The 19,564-nt window shown below is 45.8% G+C and overlaps 1 protein-coding gene across 1 annotated transcript in view; it reads right to left on the bottom strand.

The window, feature by feature from the left end:
• NDUFA10 (NADH:ubiquinone oxidoreductase subunit A10) overlaps positions 1–19,564 on the bottom strand; it is a 47,187-nt gene that overhangs the window by 2,135 nt on the left and 25,488 nt on the right. The window contains exon 9 of the mRNA XM_014949237.1: positions 15,928–16,036. Coding sequence (XP_014804723.1) covers positions 15,928–16,036 — 109 coding nt within the window. The remainder of the gene's footprint in view (positions 1–15,927; positions 16,037–19,564) is intronic.

Here is a 19,564-nt window from a genome sequence, read left to right as displayed (position 1 = left end):
GATGAGGACATGCATGGCTGTGATCACCGAGCGATCCCACAGAGGAAAGAGATGCAGGTCCATTCCAATCTCTGAACCTCAGGTATTAAAGCAGTCCCCTTCAGAAAGCACCCATCACAGCATCTCCCACAGCATCCTCACAGATCAGTTTAGGAAGTGTGGATTAGAAGAATGGACAGTGAGGTGGATTGAAAACTGGCCAAAAGAGAGAGCTCAGAAGGTCGTGATTAGGGACACAGAATCTAGTTGGAGGTCTGTAACAAGTGGAGTCCCCCAGGGGTCAGTACTGGGTCCAGTCTTCTGTATTTTCATCAATGACCCGGACAAAGGGATGGGAAATGCCTCCACCAAAATAGCTTCCTACCAACTTGCTTTGCAAAAGCAGCGCCAATTTTTAGTGCAGTTTCAGGCTGAATAAAACATAAAACCAGGCTCTGTACCTGCTAGATAACCAAGGGAAGAAAAGCTGCCAGCAACAGAGCAGTGCATGGAGAAGCTGCTTTAGCAATGACTCTGCACCAAGAGTGATCCCACAGAGGAAAGAAGATGCAGATCCATTCCAATCTCTGAACCTCAGGTATTAAAGCAGTCCCCTTCAGAAAGCACCCATCACAGCATCTCCCACAGCATCCTCACAGATCAGTTTAGGAAGTGTGGATTAGAAGAATGGACAGTGAGGTGGATTGAAAACTGGCCAAAAAACAGAGCTCCGAGGGTTGTGATTAGGGACACAGAATCTATTTGGAGGTCTGTAACAACTGGAGTCCCCCAGGGGTCAGTACTGGGTCCAGTCTTCTGTATTTTCATCAATGACCCGGACAAAGGGATGGGATGGACCCTCAGCAAGTTTGCTGACGATACAAAACTGGGAGGGGTGGCTGACAGGATGGAAGGCTGTGCTGCCATCCAGCAAGACCTGGACAGGCTGGAGAGTTGGGCAGAGAAGAACCTGATGAAATTCAATAAAGATAAGTGCAGGTCAACAGGGTTCAAGGAGGATGAGGACATGCATGGCTGTGATCACCGAGCGATCCCACAGAGGAAAGAGATGCAGGTCCATTCCAATCTCTGAACCTCAGGTATTAAAGCAGTCCCCTTCAGAAAGCACCGATCACAGCATCTCCCACAGCATCCTCACAGATCAGTTTAGGAAGTGTGGATTAGAAGAATGGACAGTGAGGTGGATTGAAAACTGGCCAAAAGAGAGAGCTCAGAAGGTCGTGATTAGGGACACAGAATCTAGTTGGAGGTCTGTAACAAGTGGAGTCCCCCAGGGGTCAGTACTGGGTCCAGTCTTCTGTATTTTCATCAATGACCCGGACAAAGGGATGGGATGGACCCTCAGCAAGTTTGCTGACGATACAAAACTGGGAGGGGTGGCTGACAGGATGGAAGGCTGTGCTGCCATCCAGCAAGACCTGGACAGGCTGGAGAGTTGGGCAGAGAAGAACCTGATGAAATTCAATAAAGATAAGTGCAGGGTGCTGCACCTGGGGAGAAATAACCCCCTGCATCAGGACAGGTTGGGGGTGACCTGGTGGAGAGCAGCTCTGAGGAGAAAGACCTGGGAGTCCTGGTGGACAACAGGATGGCCATGAGCCAGCAATGGGCCCTTGTGGTCAAGAAGGCCACTGCCCTGGGGAGGCCCCATCTGGAGCACTGGGACCAGTTGTGGGCTCCCCAGTTCCAGAAGGACAGGGAACTGCTGGAGAGGGGACAGCAGAGGGCTACAGAGATGATGAGGGGCCTGGAGCATCTCCCTTACGAGGAGAGGCTGAGGGACTTGGGTCTTTGTAGTCTGGAGAAGAGAAGGCTGAGGGGGAATCTGATCAAGGCTTAGAAATACTTAAAGGGAGGGTGTCAAGAGGATGGTGTCGGTCTTTTTCCAGTGGTGCCCAGGGACAGGACAAGAGGAAATGGGCACAAACTTGAATAGAAGTAGTTCCACCTAAAGATGAGGAGGAACTTCTTTCCTGTGAGGGTGGCAGAGCCCTGGAAGAGGCTGCCCAGAGAGTTGGTGGAGTCTCCTTCCAAACCCGCCTGGACACGTTCCTGTGGGACCTGCTCTGGGTGGCCCTGCTCTGGCAGGGGGTTGGACTGGATGATCTCCAGAGGTCCCTTCCAACCCCATGGGATTCTGTGACCATGACCTGAAGAGCCAGAGATGGTTAGGTCCTAGCTCCAAAAGCAGAGCCTATCTCCAGAGCCTTTCTTCCTATCTTCAGGAAAGATAGACAGATAGAACACAACATTCCTCTCTGAGATACAATAATGGAATCAAGGAGCAAACCACCATGAAAAGCAAATGAGTTTTGTGAGAAAGTCTGAGGCAAGCAGAGTTGCTATAATAAAACCCTTCCTTTAAAAATAAGCTCTCCACTGGCAGCCTTTACAAATAATTAAGCACAGATCATCTGCTCATCTCCGCACAAACACTGGTTTCACACAGTAACCCTGACTTGTCCTCATGATTTTTTTCCTTTCAAAAAACTGTAAGAGTATCTTGTTTGAGAGCTGCCCCTGCAGAGAGAAGCAAAACCTAGTCTTGATGAAAACTATACCCAGACCACAAAACCAGCTAATTAATCCAGGATGAAGCCTGTTGCTTTGGGGAAGGGGGGGGTTCTTTTTTTTTTTTTTTTTTTTTATGTAAAGGTCAGAAAACAAGACACTTCTTTCCCTAAAACATCAAGCTGACAGAAGACTTCTACCTCCTTCATCAGCCGCTCCCCACCCTGCCTTGTCACAAGCCATTACAAGCCATTCTTGATCAGTTTTTCTAAAGTTCTCCATTTGAAGTCGCCTTTAATGTCCTGTCTAAATATCAGGAGAAGCCACGCAGTCCTGTTAAGAGTTCCTCCTGCTGCGCAAAGAGATGGAAGAAGAAAATAAATTATTACTATCTCTGCCCTGCAAATTTGCAGTGGTGAGCTAGCAACAACATCAGACCTGCTGTGACCAGCCTGTATCTATTAATTCTAGCACAAAACCAGCTCTCCCTGGTCCTCTCCAGGCAGCACCTAATTGGCCCTTTGATACTTCAAGAGATTCCCAGATAACTAGATTATTAAAGCAACAGGAGCTCTCTGGGAAAACACAGCTTACAGCTTCATTCCTGGGTAAACCTCCCCTCTTTAAAAGATACCATGTGAATCCCAACAATTCCAATTCATTGTCCAAAACAAAGTCCCCATGTGCCTTTGGTTAAAGACATGCAATACATCAAAGTGAATTTTATAATAAGTATTCATCCATCCTCCATCGTTCCCAGTGGGCCTTGGCAAAAGCAGTTGAGTTTGGGGATTTGTTACAGCCAGGCTTTCAAAATAGCCCCCAAAATGGGAAGAGGAAGGCACAGTAAACATAAAAAATATCAGAATATTACATAGCAAGCAGAAGGATACGAGTGTAGCCAGCAGGTCAAGGGAAGTCATTCTCCCCCTCTACTCTGCACTGGTGAGGCCACAACTGGAATCCTGCATCCAGTTCTGGGCTCCCCAGTTCAAGAGGGACAGGGAACTACTAGAAAGAGTCCAGCGAAGGGCAACAAAGATGATTCAAGGATTGGAGCATCTCCCTGATGAGGAGAGACTGAGAGAGCTGGGACTCTTTAGCCTGGAGAAGAGAAGGCTGAGGGGAGACCTTATCAATGCCTACAAGTATCTCAAGGGAGGGTTGAAGGAGGAGGGAGCCAGACTCTTTTCAGTGGTTCCCAGTGAGAGGACGAGGGGCAACGGGCACAAGTTGGAACATAAGAGGTTCCACTCAAATATGAGGAGAAACTTCTTCACAGTGAGGGTGGCAGAGCCCTGGCAGAGGCTGCCCAGGGAGGGTGTGGAGTCCCCTTCTCTGGAGATTTTCAAGACCCACCTGGATGCTCCTGAGTAACATGCTCTGACAAGCTCTGGGCAATCCTGCTTCAGCAGGGGAGTTGGACTAGATGATCTCTATGGTCCCTTCCAACTCTAAAATTCAGTGAAATTCAGTGAAATTCTGTCCTGCACGCTATCTGCACCAGGTACAGGTAACACAGACGACTTCCCAAGAATGGGCTCTTCAAAGCTCACTTTTACAGCCACATTCATAGCAAAAAAGGTACACAACTAGGAATAAAGCAGGTATGTCCCACAGGAGGGGAAGGCTGGTGATCTTTCAGCGGTTATTGAGCATTTGGCAAAATACTGGAAGAGGAGTCATTCCTGTTCTTGTGCTGTCCTGTCTCCCTCCAGCTCCTTGCATGCCCACCTCCTGCCAGAACAAGCATTTATTTGTTCACCATCGGGAGGAGCCTGGATTAAAACTGCCAAATAAAAAGAGTGTCGCAACGACGCTGCACCGCGCGGCTGAATGGACCCAACAGCATGATGCCAACAAGAAGAGGCCCCATAGTACCCATTTTCTCAACTCTCTGCACAATCCAAGCCAGCTCTGCAGCTTTGCTGGATCATTCCACCAATTCCATCAACACCCTCGCTCAGCAAGAAGCTATTCACTCCTTCTGGCTGAATTAAGTTTTCGGTGACTCTACAGGCTCAGTCAGAACCAGAGCACTGCAAAGAAGAGTGGTGGGAGCACCAGGGAACATCTGGGGATGCAGGGTAGATACAGAATCACAGAATCTTCTAGGTTGGAAGGGATCTTAAAGATCATCTTGTCCAACCGTCAACCTCACTTTGACAAAAATAGACACCCACACAACAAACAAGGAGCATCATCACTAAACCAGACCTCCCAGCACTACATCAACCCGGCTTTTGAACACCTCCAGGGATGGGGCCTCAACCACCTCCCTGGGCAGCCCATTCCAATGGCTGAGAACCCTTTCAGGGAAAAAATTTTTCCTAATATCCAGCCTGAACCTCCCCTGGTGTAACTTGAGGCCATTTCCTCTTGTCCTGTCGCCTGTGACTTGAGAGAAGAGACCGACCCCCACCTCTCTACACCCTCCTTTCAGGGAGTTGGAGAGAGCAATAAGGTCTCCCCATACCGAGATGTGCTCCTTTTGGAGATAACAAGTGGTGAAGTTGGTGCTCCAAACTGCACCCAACTGAAGTTCCCAGCCTGTTGTGCCCACAGCTGCTTAAGCAGAACAAGGGCAGGGACACAAACATGGGGCCAGCCCTGAGGCTTCTGGTATCACAGCCAGAAGAGGTAAACTGTCCAGACTAGGAACGAGATGATGGGAGCCAGGACAAGTTAAGTAGAGCTTGTATGTATGTAACTACATAACTTGCCAGTAGCTGGGATGACACGGGGACTGAATACTTACTGTCTCTTCCAGTACAAGATGGTGCCATCAAACAAAGCCAATGGCTTGAAGGACTCATTGCTGAAAGATACTGGTGATGAAGAAAACTCAGTGGGTGTCAAAGGGAAACCAGGCAAGAGCTGCCATTTTCCACAAGACTTGTGCATGACGAGTACATTTCCCAGTCAGAACTGCAGTGTAAACTCAGCAAGGCCACATCATTTGCCAGTGGCTGGCACATTCAAAGAAACATTCAAAAATCATTTGAGTAACACCAAAGAAAAGATGTGATTTAATGACCACATTAAAAATAGTAGTAGTGGATCATATTACACGATCCATTATTAACAACACATTTCAACAAGCAAGTAAAAGGAGCGGCATACAGAGTTAAATAAATCCCTTTGGATCTTCTTAGGTCCTTCACCAACATCATCAGCCCAAAGAGACCTATGGAGCCACCAACAGATTTGCCCAGCACCAAGCAGCAAAGAAAGCAGTTGACCATCACACCAAAGCTGAACCTCTTTCCCAGGAAAAGTAAGAAAAGCCACGTTGTTATCAGCAGCTATCTAGACCCAGACTCTGCAACCAAAGAAAGCAGTTGACCATCACACCAAAGCTGAACCTCTTTCCCAGGAAAAGTAAGAAAAGCCACGAGCCCAACAGCAGCTATCTAGACCCAGACTCTGCAACACAAGAATTAAGTCTCTGCCCTCAAGAGCTTATGACTGAAGCAACGTTGGCTGAGCAAACGGGAACAGAGATCCCACCGGAGAAGCCCAACAGCTCCCATGTGTCCCTGCAGCAGGAGGCAAACGCCAGCTCCTGTGAGATTACTGCCAAGTAACAGGTTTTTCCACCCCATGGAAATGGGTAAGACTGAATCAAGTCTTAGTCTGCTGCGTTACGCTGTGCAGAACTTCAAGTTGGATCAAGCAAGGATTAATCTCAAGAAGCATGTGATAAAATCCACCACGCAGAGCATGAAACTAATGAAATGAGCTGTACCCAAAGGTAAAGCCAACTCAAAAGAATGAAACTGCTCAACTTTAAAAGAGCATCAGTGAAAAGATGCAAACAGGATCATCTCATCAGTTAAATTAAGAACTCTGCCACAGAAGAGTCTCAGAACTATAAACATGATGAAAAGCCCTATAAAGTGGTATCGGCTGCAGAGCAGCAACAAACAGCTTCAGCCAGCTGTTTGCTACACACTGCAGCTGCATTTCATAGCTCCTCACAATAATTTCAACCCAGACATGTACAGGTAGGGCTCTGGAGAGTTTTAATAATCTGAAAAGGTCTACATATATCAGAGTCTGTCTTGCTTTCCAAGATTTCAGGAGCAAAAAGAATTACGATTTTTTCCCCTTCTATTTCCGTGCTGCTTTCTACTAATAGCTGGGCTTCACAACTAAAATAGAGCTATAAATAGCATGTTTTGAGCAGTGCTGATCAAAGAGCACTTAAAAACAGAGTCATTACTCTGCAGGCATGGGCCCATTCATCAATATCCAAACATTGTCATTTAGTGGCTGTTTATAACAAGCATAATAATAGCACCTTCCATCACTGCTGTCAGAGAAGACTCCTGCTTTTTACAGAAGAAATCCTGACTTCCAGAATTTTATTGTCAATATTTGTTGTCAGCACACAGCCAAAATCTGAGAGAATCCAGGAACATGTAGCTTCATATCCTGGCTGTATTCTGAGAGGGTTTGGTTCCTGTGGTCCAGATCATCAGATAAAAGAGGAGAGGGAGGGGTGATACCCCCCAAACATACATCAGGGTGTACATGGTTTGGTTTCTGAAGGACTGGCATAGAAAGATGTTTGTTTACAGCTCGACTCCTGCCATTCTTTACTCAAACAAAATTCTTAGTGCTGTTAACATTCGCTGCAGCCCAAGTAACAAGAGTACTCAAAGGCTTTAGTGAATTGAGGTTAAAAGAATTCCAATTTGCTGAAGTTGCTCAATTAATGTTGTCCTACCCTTCATTCATTCATTAAAAACACAGACAAGACAGTATAAATTTGTATGGAAAGAGAAGCATCAATAAAAAAGACACAGAATATTTCTTTAAAGCTCAAGGATTTATTTTTTTTTTATTTCAAACAACATAACTGAGTTCAAGCAGGAATCTGATTTTGTAAAAATTAATGTGACTTGCACCTTGAACCACAGAAACCAATCAAGAATCTAATGCATATCTCTAGCCTTGCTTTTGCAGGACAACCAAGAATTTAGTACGACTAAATATTTTGCTGCAGCTCTTTTCCACAGCGCCTACTTGCCTGAGGGACTATTCTCCAGAGTGGCAGAATAAAATCCACTTTAGTTTTTCCTCAGCAAAGAACAGGTTAGAAATGCCAGTTATCCACTACAGAGTGTAAATCCACCACAGGAAAAAGCCAAGTAACTATATCCAAGGATTAAGTGTTATATTAAGTGTAATCTTGCTTTTCTAACTGGACAGGTAAAATGCAAATAGCCTCTTATAATAGCTTTCCTTATGTTACGTTACCCAAAGTAGGAGCAGGTCTTAGCAATGCCAGTTCTACATTAATAAGCCCAAAGGCACTTATCAGCAGAAAAATGCTATCAGGAAACAAGGAAAACAACCTACTAATGCCATCCCAGCCAAAATTGTACCACCGCACCTCGCACAGTTAAACACCTCAAACTGACACAGTTTAAGATTCATGGAGATGTTACTCCTGAAAATAAAAGCAGGGGAGAGTCCCAAATAGCTGCAAGTATCCTTCTTGCAGATTTGCCAAAACCTTTCCCCGATCTACGGCGTGATTTTCAATAGAAGACACCAGGATGAAACTGTCCCCTGAGGGCTGGACAATTTTTTAAAAGAAGTTTCCCTGGAGATGCAGGAGAGGGGAGTGGGAGCAGCTCACTTGCAACTTTCCTCCACTTCACTTAATTGCTGACAAAAGATCTTTCTTATGAACTATTTTCCTAAGGTTTTTATTATTTTTATTTATTTAATAGAGGTCTACACCCTGGGAATCACATTCCTACATGGGTATGGGATTGAGAGGAGTATGGGAGGGGAAGGATGTGCTCCTACAGAAAAAAATAGCGTTTTCTTTTATAGGGCTCAACGGCAGACTCGAGTTTGAAATAGATTACTTTCATGCCAGTGGGATTTTACTGTATTTTTGATTTACACAGGCACCCATGCCTGGGAAAGCATGGTTTGTCATGTAAAACAAACCAGGTGCAAGTCCAAAGACCAAGATTTGAGATGGTTCCGAGGACTCTCAGGTCCCTTCCCCCCTGTATCTGGGATAGATACCCACGCCAATTGCCCCTGAAATTTTTCAAGGGAAGCAGGGTCGAGAAGATACACATTTCTAAAGCAGAAGAGGGGCTGAACAAACTACTCATGCTTTCTCTGTACGTTGGCAAGAGTGGAGGAGTGGGGGAAACTGGAAGACAAGCAGAGCACGTGCGTATTCCCACCTCTTTTCAGGTACTCTTCAGGGAAAACTTCATCATTCCTAGGTTCTCACTATTTTTCAGGTTCTTCTTGTCTTACCAATATTTAGCTAGGCGACATCTTGTTACTTTTCAAAGGGCTAAAAATACTTTTGCAGAGATAAAGCAGAAAAACACCCCTTAAATTCAGCCCTTCCTAATTTATCGTGTGTCTGTTTTCATTCCTTCCTGGACTCGAGAGCAGACAGGGCTGGGCATTATAGCTGTCAAACACATCCATTAAAATCAAAATTAGGAAGGGAGACCTTGATCCTAAAAAACATGAAAACTTCATCAAGCCAAGAAAAAAAATGGCAGGAGAAAGAAAACAGAAGATTGTTACCATAGCAGCTGTCTTTGATACTATCACAAACCCGGAGAACAAAGAGATCCCAACCTCCCTACTTCTGCAAAAGCAAGAGGACTATGGGATACAATTAATGGCTTAGATAAGGCTTATTGCTGCAGCCGTGCTTTATGTGTATGCACAGGCAATGTCCTCTGGGTGTGTGAGTGTCATCGGTCAAAGAAGTTTTTTAGCAGCCTGTAGCTTTTCTTGTAAACCAAAATCTGCAGCCAGAGGACCACGCCACGCAGTATCACCACATTAAACACCAACATATGAAATTTTGACACAGACACTCTCCCTGGTTTTGATCCAGATCCAGGCTTCTTGAAAGCTCAAGTACTTCTTTTTGTAGTTTGGGGTATTTTAAATGGGAGATGTTTGTGTAAGCCAGGAGTGCTCTGCACTCCCAGAGGAGATGGGAGAGCAAAAGGACACCCTAAGCCCTCTGTTTGCCAGCAGTCATCTTCAACCCCTTGCAGCAGGGGCTTGCCAAGGTTGCCTTGAAGTCTCGAGGCTGCCAAGAAGTGTCAGGGCAGCACTTCACATGCACCTTGGGCCACATCAAACCTGGAGAAAGTATTCCCTCAATGTTCTCCCTTTTGGCCTAGTTCTGATCTTCATGTTACAAACACATGCCCTTACAATACTCTTGTTTTTGGGTTGTAAGGCTGAGAGCTGACTCATGTCACAGGCTCACCTTCCCATCACTCAAAACCTTGCTGGGTTTTCCTGCACGTACCTAAATAATTGGAGGCATGGCAGACATTGCAGGCTTGAGGATCTCCCCTCCCAATGTTGTATCCTTAGGAAAGGGAGGGAATAAAAAGTGTGGGGGGAAAAATGTGGGATTCTCCTCCCCTCCAACCTGCTGCCACACAAGACCACAGGGCACTGCCAGCCACACGCTTCCAGGTCCTGGGGCAGAAGGGAGGAGGATGAGGGCCCAGGTGAACCTCATGAGGTTCAACAAGAGCAAATGCAAGGTTCTGCACCTGGGCCAGAACAATCCTCGCCACCAATACAAACTAGGGGGTGAGGGATTGGAAAGCAGCCCTGAGGAAAGGGACTTGGGGGTTCTGGTGGATGAGAAGCTGGACATGAGCAGGCAGGGTGCAGCTGCAGCCCAGAAGGCCAATCCCATCCTGGGCTGTATCAAAAGATGCGTTGCCAGCAGGTCCAGAGAGGGGATTCTGCCACTTTGCTCTGCTCTGGTGAGACCTCACCTGGAGTATTGTGTGCAGGTCTGGAGCCCTCAATATAAGAAGGACATGGACCTGATGGAGAGGGTCCAGAGGAGGGCCACAAGGATGATCAGGGGGATGGAGCACCTCTGCTCCGAGGACAGGCTGAGGGAGCTGGGGTTGTTCAGCCTGGAGAAGAGGAGGCTCCGGGGAGACCTAATAGCAGCCTTCCAGTACCTGAAGGGAGCCTACAGGAAGGCTGGGGAGAACCTGTTTAGAAAGGCCTGCAGTGACAGGACGAGGGGCAATGGCTTCAAGCTGGAGGGGAACAGATTTAGACTGGAGATGAGGAGAGGGTTCTTCACTGTGAGGGTGGTGGAGCACTGGAACAGGTTGCCCAGGGAGGTGGTTGAGGCCCCATCCCTGGAGATATTCAAGGTGAGGCTCGACGAGGCCCTGGGCATCCTGGTCTAGTTGGGGGTGTCCCTTCCGGCCTGGGCAATTCTATGATTTTATGATTGATTCTATGATATAAAGATGCAGCTCAACAAGGCACCGAGCTGGTGCAGCTGCCGTAGCTGTAAAAAGGCAGCCATCCCAGCCCAGCCACACGTTGCTGCAACTTCCCTTCCCCAGCTCCAGGATTCACCTAACCCCAGCAAACTGTTCTGTTTGGCAATCCAGCATAAAGCCAGTCCAGGAATAAAAAGAAAAATAAATCCCTAAGTTAGCTAGCTGAATGGAGAGTTACAGGAGCCAGGCCGTACCTTGTAGCTGAGGGCAGTTGAAGACCCAGCTACTACCTTCCCTTGCCTCATGGCCCTGCGTTCCAAAAGCAGTCTTCTACCCATGGAGAAGGGCAGGAAAAAGAAAAATGAGAGCTTTCTCTCATCCTTCAGCGGTATATTTATTTGCTTTCTTGATGAGTTACATGTTAGGCAGAAAAAATCTGAGCCACTCATTTTATCTCTACTTAATATGGAGCTGACTGACAAGGATGGACAAAGCAGAATCAATACTCCTGCCAAATAAGCCTCTGCTTTCTTCACATGGTGAATTCTCATAAAAGCACATCACACAATCAGATGGTTTGAAGGAGGACAAGGAGAACACCGAGGAAAGGAGCAAGGGGAAGGAGGCTGAGGTGTGCCAGGACCAGCCAGTGCAGGGTGGAGAAAAGCAACAGGAGGGTGAAGGAAGGAAGGAAGGGAAGCACGTGGCTCACCATTTCAATGCAACGGCAAAGGGACACTTTGGATTGAAAGATGACAACCAAAACTGATCTAAGAAAGCCTTACACATGGGCACAGGCACTCGCTGGAGCTGGAAGTCATACAGGGGTAGGAAGAGTCTTTGAAGATAGTTCAAGAGCGTGGATAAATTCTTCAAAGGATTCATCACACGTTGTCTGCTCCAAGGGTAAGGTACACATCCCCGACTTCCTTTTTTTTCTCTAATTGTGTAAGTTAGACTAACAAGAGATAGAACATTCTGATATGGGACTGCCCTAGTACAAAAGGAACTTCTAGGAGCACAGGCCTGTTTTGTCTGAAGAAGAATCTGTGTGCCCAAGCATTTGTTCATTTTTTTTTAATATACATACCAGCACGTATACTTAAAAAGTCCCAGCACACTATAAAGAAGATAAGATCCCCCTCCCACTGTGCAATCTTACACACCGAAGAAAGGATGGGGGGGAAAAATACCCAAACAAATCCTACAGCATGAGATGCCAGCCAGACTTTTCAGCATACTACTGAAAACAGGCTGCTTCTCCTTCAGGGTTTCTTAGACTTGTGTTTAAAGGTGTTGGGACGAGCCACTGGAGAAAGAGAGGAGCTGGGTTACACGAACTGGGGTGAGGGGGCTAGCAGGAATGCTGCTAGGGCTGATGACATGAGAAAGGAGACCAGGTTTTAAGCATTTTGCTTTCACCTGTTCTAGTGAAGGAATTCTCCACTCTAATGCCTGAATTGAACACCAGCAAGCACCAGACTCCAGGCTCTGGAACAGCCTGTGATAAGCAAGCCCGCCAATTTGTTCATACTTTCAAGCACAAAGTTTGTATAAATGAAATACCAATCATTTCCTTTTGATCTGAAGTGAAGGGAAAGGTGGCAAAAACTATTTTAAAAGTTCCCCAGCTTTGTTTTCAGAGGTAAGGAGGTAGGTTATGACTTGAGTATGAATCTTAAGACAGCTGCACTTTTATGTATACAGAAAAAAAAGCACGCACGCAAAAAGAAGCCTTTTTTCATCACCTCTAGGAGATTCAGCAGGACTTGCCAACAGCATTCAGGAGTGTGAAGTACATAAGTACATTATGTAAATACACTGATTCCATTAAACAGAACCATTTGTTTTTGTCTTCTCTGCAAACACATCTGCCTAAGTGCTCCAGCTTCGCCGGGCGCACGCGGAGTTTGGAGCATTATCCGCGGGGACCGCAGGCAGTTGGAAGCAAGCAGAGAGATAGAGCAGTTGTTAAGAGAGTAGTCAAGCCTTTACTAGTCTGACAGTTCCTAAAATAATGCTGCTTCACTTAAAAATGAACACACGCTTATCTCTGATCTTCAGAAACCTGACTAAAAGGTTACTCTTCCCTTGCCAGAACAGCATCCTTAGAAGTTTATGAATGCCTGAAGAGAACGGCTGAGCCCTGCCAGATGACTTTGTGGTAAGAGGAGGAGGCAGAAAGCCACCTCCTCACATGTGAAAAGAACACTGACAGAAAAAAAAAAAATATATCAGAGGATACACATTAAAAAAAGCTAGTTTCTAGTAGTCAGAGCTCTATGTGGCCACCTCATTATTTTGCAGAAAGGCACACACACACTAAAGTCTTGAGGACTCTGAAGACTGTTTCCTCCTCCTCCTCAGTTGCTTCTGACTAATGAATATTTTGAACAACAAACAGCTCCTGCCTGGAATTTGTGAATCCCTGAAAACCACCATTATTAGGCAGCAGGAATTGTGTGCATGCAACTCTGAAAAGCACAGCAGTCAGCTGCCTAGTGGTACGATCAAGGATTTACAGCTAGTTCTGGGAGTGCCAAAAAAAGTCCCCTACGCAAATCATTGTACTTCTGTGGTAAACATCATTACACCAACTTGAAAAGCACGCATTTCCCACAAGAAAAAGTTGGAGTTCTGTAATTATACCATAATTACGTGTTTACTTAGAAGTCATGTGAGCCTAAAATCTTTGTCTTTTAATGCAGCAGTGGTAGCACAGCTGTACCCATTCCTGCACGAACACGGGCAAGGCAAGGGTTTACCAATCCCCCTTGTGAGACCCTGCAGCCAAGATTTGTACCTTTAGAAGTTTATCTGCTTTTTCTGCCTCCACTGGTTGGGCTTGTGCTGGTATCACCTCGAAATACAAGCGTGGCCTTAAAAAGAAATTCACACCTCCATTTGCTAAACAAACTTGGAGGCAAAAACCCGGATCTTCAAAGTTTTGATACAAAGAACTGCATTCTTAAAACATAAAATGGTGTGTGTGTGTGTGTTAGCCTTGTGCTTCCCTTTCCAGCAGCTTACAGGAAGGGGGAAAATTCAGCATCTTTTGTGTTGTGAATAATTGCTGTAAAGCCCCCCCCATCCCTGAAGGACTACAAGAGCCTAAGCGTTCAGAAGAGAGAAAAAGAGTAGCTGGTATTGCTTGAATTTAACAGAATGTTAAATTCATGAAATGTACAACTCCTCCTTATTCCAAAGGATATTAGCACTTTCCACAGTACTCCCTTGAATCAGGGCCTAAAAGCATGCCTGCAGACGGGAGATTAAATTTTGGCAATTTTTTATTTATTTAATTTTTTTTTTGTACTGATAGTGCTCAGCTTCTGCTGTCAACTAACTGGCATCAAGCAGAGCAATCCAAGGACCCAGCTTTCCTTCCCAGGTATTCATATTCCTACTCCCAAACATCTTTTTTGCTACATCTCTGCAAGGCAAAGCACAAATTTTTCCAGGAAGCCAGCTGTTTGATAAGCCAGGGGATTCTCAGTTTCTTGCCAGCACAAAGAGGAATGTGCTGTTCTACAGTCAGAGGGAAAAAAAAGGGTTTTCAGAAGTATTACGCCTGGTTCTTAGCACGCAGCACCAAGGTCACGTCTAGCTGTGTGTCAGGCAGCCTCAATAATTCCCAGCTCCACATTTCAGCTGAAAAAACCCTATCATCTTTGGGAAGAAAGACACTGTCAGTACAGATGGAGGTTGCATGCTGGTGACAAGTCATGCAGCAGATCCTTCTGAGATACGTGCTGCACATGGCACAGATGTCTCTTGGAGTGAAGGACTCCAAAAATCCTCAGTCTGAGCTGGAAGTTTTGGACTTCATAAATGAAGTGAGACCAAGAAGCACAAAATCCTGACAGCAATTTCTCAGATGGACCAGCGAGTTTTCAAACCCATTAGACAACCTCAAGGAGTACATGGATGCTTTCTGCTGTGTTAACCTTTATCTTTAGCCCCTTTTACAAGCTGGAGAGACTGCATCTGAAATGAGGCAGAGCAATGGGAACCCAGGAGCCTCTCCACCACACAGTTAGCTGAGGAGGAACAAATCACGGTGAATAATCACAGGGACTTCTGCACTGACTGTTCAAAAAGAAAACATTGATAATTCAGAGTTTCCAAACAAGTCCATAAACTCGTACCTTATATTTTAATTTCAGTAAGAGAGTGTATACTAACAGGATGAGAAAAATGACAGTGCTCTGACTATGAATATCACGGTTTACAATTTATATAGACCTGTCTTTGTATTCAGTGATTGCTTAAAAAAAAAAACAACAACAACAAAAAACAACAAAACAACAATACCGTGGTGGCAGAGTTTTCAACCCAACTTGAAAAATATAACATCACCTGTAACTTCAGTTTTTTCTAATCGGTACTAATTGCCATGGAGTTCGCAATTTCTCTAATGAGATTTGTAATACCTGGGCCTTAGGAAAAACACTGCACGGTCTAAGAGGACCACATGCCAGTTAAATAACAATAAGCAACAGGGCAGAGTGCTAAGTCAATTGGAAGCCCGTTTTCTCCAGAACCAGAAAGGCAAGCAGCTAATTAAAACACCGTGTGGGTGCCTGTGTGAGGTGTAAGAGAGCACTGGGCCACAAACAGGCTTTGGCTGCGTGCCCGCATACAGAAACACACTAATTAAAGCGAATTAAACCGTTTTGAGAAGCAATGTAACATTTGTACCTCCTCAGCCTACCCCAGAAAAATCACCCCCCTCCCTCAGCGTTTTGTAAGCGGTCTTCTTTAGAGGAGTCACCGTGGGTTTCCAATTTTCTTCTTTGACTCAAAGGATTATTTTGGATTTCAGAGGTCAGAGACTAATCGGGGCAGGAGAAAACAAAACCAAATGAAAACCATTTATCCTTTAGTCCACATCTAAAGATCAAAAAAAGAAAATCAGCTTACGAAACAAACCATTTGCTTCATTATTCCTCTTGTGGGAAAGCTCGACTTCAAAACAGGTGGAGATACGGGGATCTTATTTACTCTTAGAAACGTGTATCCCTTGTGCATGAGACTTGACATCCAGAGTGTGCACAGAACCCTTAGAAACACGTTTATACCTTGGCAAAGGAGAGTTGCCTGGCCATCATACCACTGCTCCCCTTCCAGCATCACTCACCGATCGATACTCGTAATAGATTTTATCGTACTCGTTGCCCCCAATGGTGATTTCTGGAATGAAGCGAGGGATGGCCACGGGATCCAGCACTCCATCTTTGTCCTGAACACTGGGGGGGAGGAGAAAAAAATCAGAGAAAGAAGAAACAACAGTTAGTCCACATCCTGCCCCAAAGACAAAAAACACGAATTCTGAGTTTGACCAAATATTAAAGAAATACTCTTCTTTTAAATAATACTTCCACAGGTTTGGCTATTTTCAGGTTATGACGAATTATGAATTCATCATAGAATCATAGAATTCCCAGGCCGAAAGGGACCTCCAAAGGCCATCTAGTCCCACCTCCCCGCAGTCAGCAGGGACACCCCCAACTAGACCAGGTTGCCCAGGGCCTCGTCCAGCCTCTCCTTGAATATCTCCAGGGATGGGGCCTCAACCACCTCCCTGGGCAACCTGTTCCAGTGCTCCACCACCCTCACAGTGAAGAACCCTCTCCTCATCTCCAGTCTAAATCTGTTCCCCTCCAGCTTGAAGCCATTTCCCCTCGTCCTGTCACTACAGGCCTTTCTAAACAGGCTCTCCCCAGCCTTCCTGTAGGCTCCCTTCAGGTACTGGAAGGCTGCTATTAGGTCTCCCCGGAGCCTCCTCTTCTCCAGGCTGAACAACCCCAGCTCCCTCAGCCTGTCCTCGGAGCAGAGGTGCTCCATCCCCCTGATCATCCTCGTGGCCCTCCTCTGGACCCTCTCCATCAGGTCCATGTCCTTCTTCTATTGAGGGCTCCAGACCTGCACACAATACTCCAGGTGAGGTCTCACCAGAGCAGAGTAAAGTGGCAGAATCCCCTCTCTGGACCTGCTGGCAACGCATCTTTTGATGCAGCCCAGGATGGGATTGGCCTTCTGGGCTGCAGCTGCCCACTGCCTGCTCATGTCCAGCTTCTCCTCCACCAGAACCCTCACACAGCTACTGTGTTTTCCCCAGCTTGTTCCTGCTCCAACTTCTCCCTATTTCTCCATTCCCTCCCCCAGGATTTTGCTGCCTGGAGACGATCTGTCATTCCCGGGAACCTTCTCCATAAGGCATCTCCAGCTTTTTGCTTCCCTATACAAACAAGGGAGAACCAGTAGTTTTATTGAATCCCACACACTATCTTGCAACATCAACTTCATTTTATTGCCTCTTGTTCAATTAGTTTTCACAAATGAACCCTCACAAGGAGTAAAATGGATCCCAAATGGATCAAGGCAGGTTTTGGAAGCAGGCAGTGCCTCCAGAATCCTGCCTGGGAGTAAAGAGGGGGCACTTGCTGCAGCACCTGAAAGAACAGATAATCAAGATCTACCCAAAAGCCACGCTGCCTGACGCCAGCACTTCCAAATATCCCAAACTTGAAAGGTCTGAGAAGCTGCTAGAAAGCCCCCTCCTGCACACTGGTATTATACACAGACCAACAGTGCCACCTGCACGCAGTTGGGAAAAAATACATCCATTTGCAGTGACCAAATTCTCAATTCAACACTTGAATTCACAATTTAACTCCGCAAATTGTGTTGCTTTCAGTGAATTGCATTCCTTTACAAATATTTAAATACACATAAAGTACATACCCTGAGCATAGCGAAGTTAATAATCTTCAAGCAATTTTTTTTTCCCCTAAATAACCATTTTTGGGACCTTTCCTCACAATACTGAACAGTTTCAACAAGTAAATTAGTCTGCTAATGTATCCTAACATGCACACTGTAAATTATCCTACTACGGACAAATTAGTAAGGAAATACAATAATCTAGGAGAAGTTGAGATGGGACAACTCGTCTGCAGTTAATCCATTCCTCCACGAATCTCAGCCAAATGGCAATTGTAGAAGACAATTCCCAGGCACAACTCAATTTTAGTTAGTAGCCAAGATGGAAAACCTGCTGCTGTTAGAACTTCTGTGCTCTCACAATGAAACGCCTCCAAAGAAACCACTGCACAACAAAAGAATTCAAACATCATGCAATCAAAGATGGCTTCTCCAGCTTCAGGTCTGCTCTGCACCTTAAGAAATAACTTTGAATCCTCAAAGCACCACCCAGAGACACCTGCCACAACAACATCTTTAACCACAAAACCACACTCGCTTGTCAGAACTAATTCACTGCTCAGAAGGAAGCATTTAAAGGTACCTTTGATGTTTCCTTAGGTTTTCTCTCTCCCCCAGCACAAAATTATCACTATTGATTATTTTATGGCACTTAACCATATTTTCTTGAAACAGCTCTCATCGTGCAGTAGCATAACTTTCCCAGAGCATGCTTCACCTATCCATAAGATTATGTGACGTTTCAAACTCAACTGAGCACACAAGTGACTGCGTCATCCTAATATTGCAGGGATGAGATTTTAGCTCACTATGGTTGCACCCATCCATAGCCCTATTAGCTAGAGCTCTTCCAGTTGCTCCACAGGAATCACACTAGTGCACACACGACAGCAGCTCATCTCTTCTCTAAAAGCACCTCTTACACACCCACTCCATGCATGATGTCCAGCAGGTTCTGAGGAATCAGGACTGACACGTTCCCATCTCTGTCCAGAGAAGGGAGTCCCATTTCCCTTATGAGCAGCTAAAAACAAGGATACACAAGTTTTATAGGGAACTTGCAGAAAGCTGATGACACACAGGGATTACAAACTGTCCTGAAGTTAGTGCAACTCGTCTGTCAGCTGGATATACTTTCCAGAACTTCTGGTTTTTTTTCCCCTAGCTTTTTTTTCCCCACCTCTGTATAAAATAAAGTCACAATGAACATTAGAAAGTCCTATAAACATATCTGCTAAAGGTGCAAGGTCAGGTAAAGAAAGTATGCTGGTTGAAAAAGAAAAAAAAAAAAAGTAGTTAAGAGCCAATCAACCAACAAACCCCCCAGTTTGCATAGCCTGTGCCATGATTTCTCAACAACTGCTGTTGGCACAGTCGCAAAAACTGAAGTGACAATACACAGTATTAGAAAACCACACTTAGTACCCAAAGGCATTCACTGGTCTAAGAGGCTTGGAGTCAGCAATACAAAAGTACATCAAGATAAATTCTGCACTTTTACATGAAAGTCAATTGAGAAATAGCAGGTGGATCCCACTGGAATCACGGAATTTTTAGAGTTGGACGGGACCTTCTAGAGCCCATCCAGTCCAACTCCCCTCCCAAAGCAGGGTTGCCCAGAGCACATCACTCAGGATGGCATCCAGGCGGGGCTTGAAGATCTCCAGAGAAGGGGACTCCACACCCTCCCTGGGCAGCCTCTGCCAGGGCTCTGCCACCCTCACCCCAAACAAGTTCTTCCTCACATTGGAGTGGAACTTCCCATGGTCCAGCTTGTGCCCGTTGCCCCTCGTCCTGTCACTGGGAACCACTGAGAAGAGTCCGGCTCCATCCTCCCTCAACCCACCCTTAGACACTTGTCAGCATTGATAAGGTCTCCCCTCAGCCTTCTCTTCTCCAGGCTCAAGAGCCCCAGCTCTCTCAGCCTTTCCTCATCAGGGAGATGCTCCAATCCCTCCATCATCTCTGTTGCCCTTCGCTGGACTCTCTCCAGCAGTTCCCTGTCTCTCTTGAACTGGGGAGCCCAGAACTGGAGGCAGGATTCCAGTTGT

This window comes from Calidris pugnax, unplaced genomic scaffold (genome assembly GCF_001431845.1).
Source record: "Calidris pugnax isolate Ruff unplaced genomic scaffold, ASM143184v1 scaffold75, whole genome shotgun sequence".
Classification (NCBI taxonomy): Eukaryota; Metazoa; Chordata; class Aves; order Charadriiformes; family Scolopacidae; genus Calidris; species Calidris pugnax.
The sequence above is the reverse complement of the archived record's forward strand: the minus strand, read 5'-3'. Positions and strand labels throughout refer to the sequence as shown.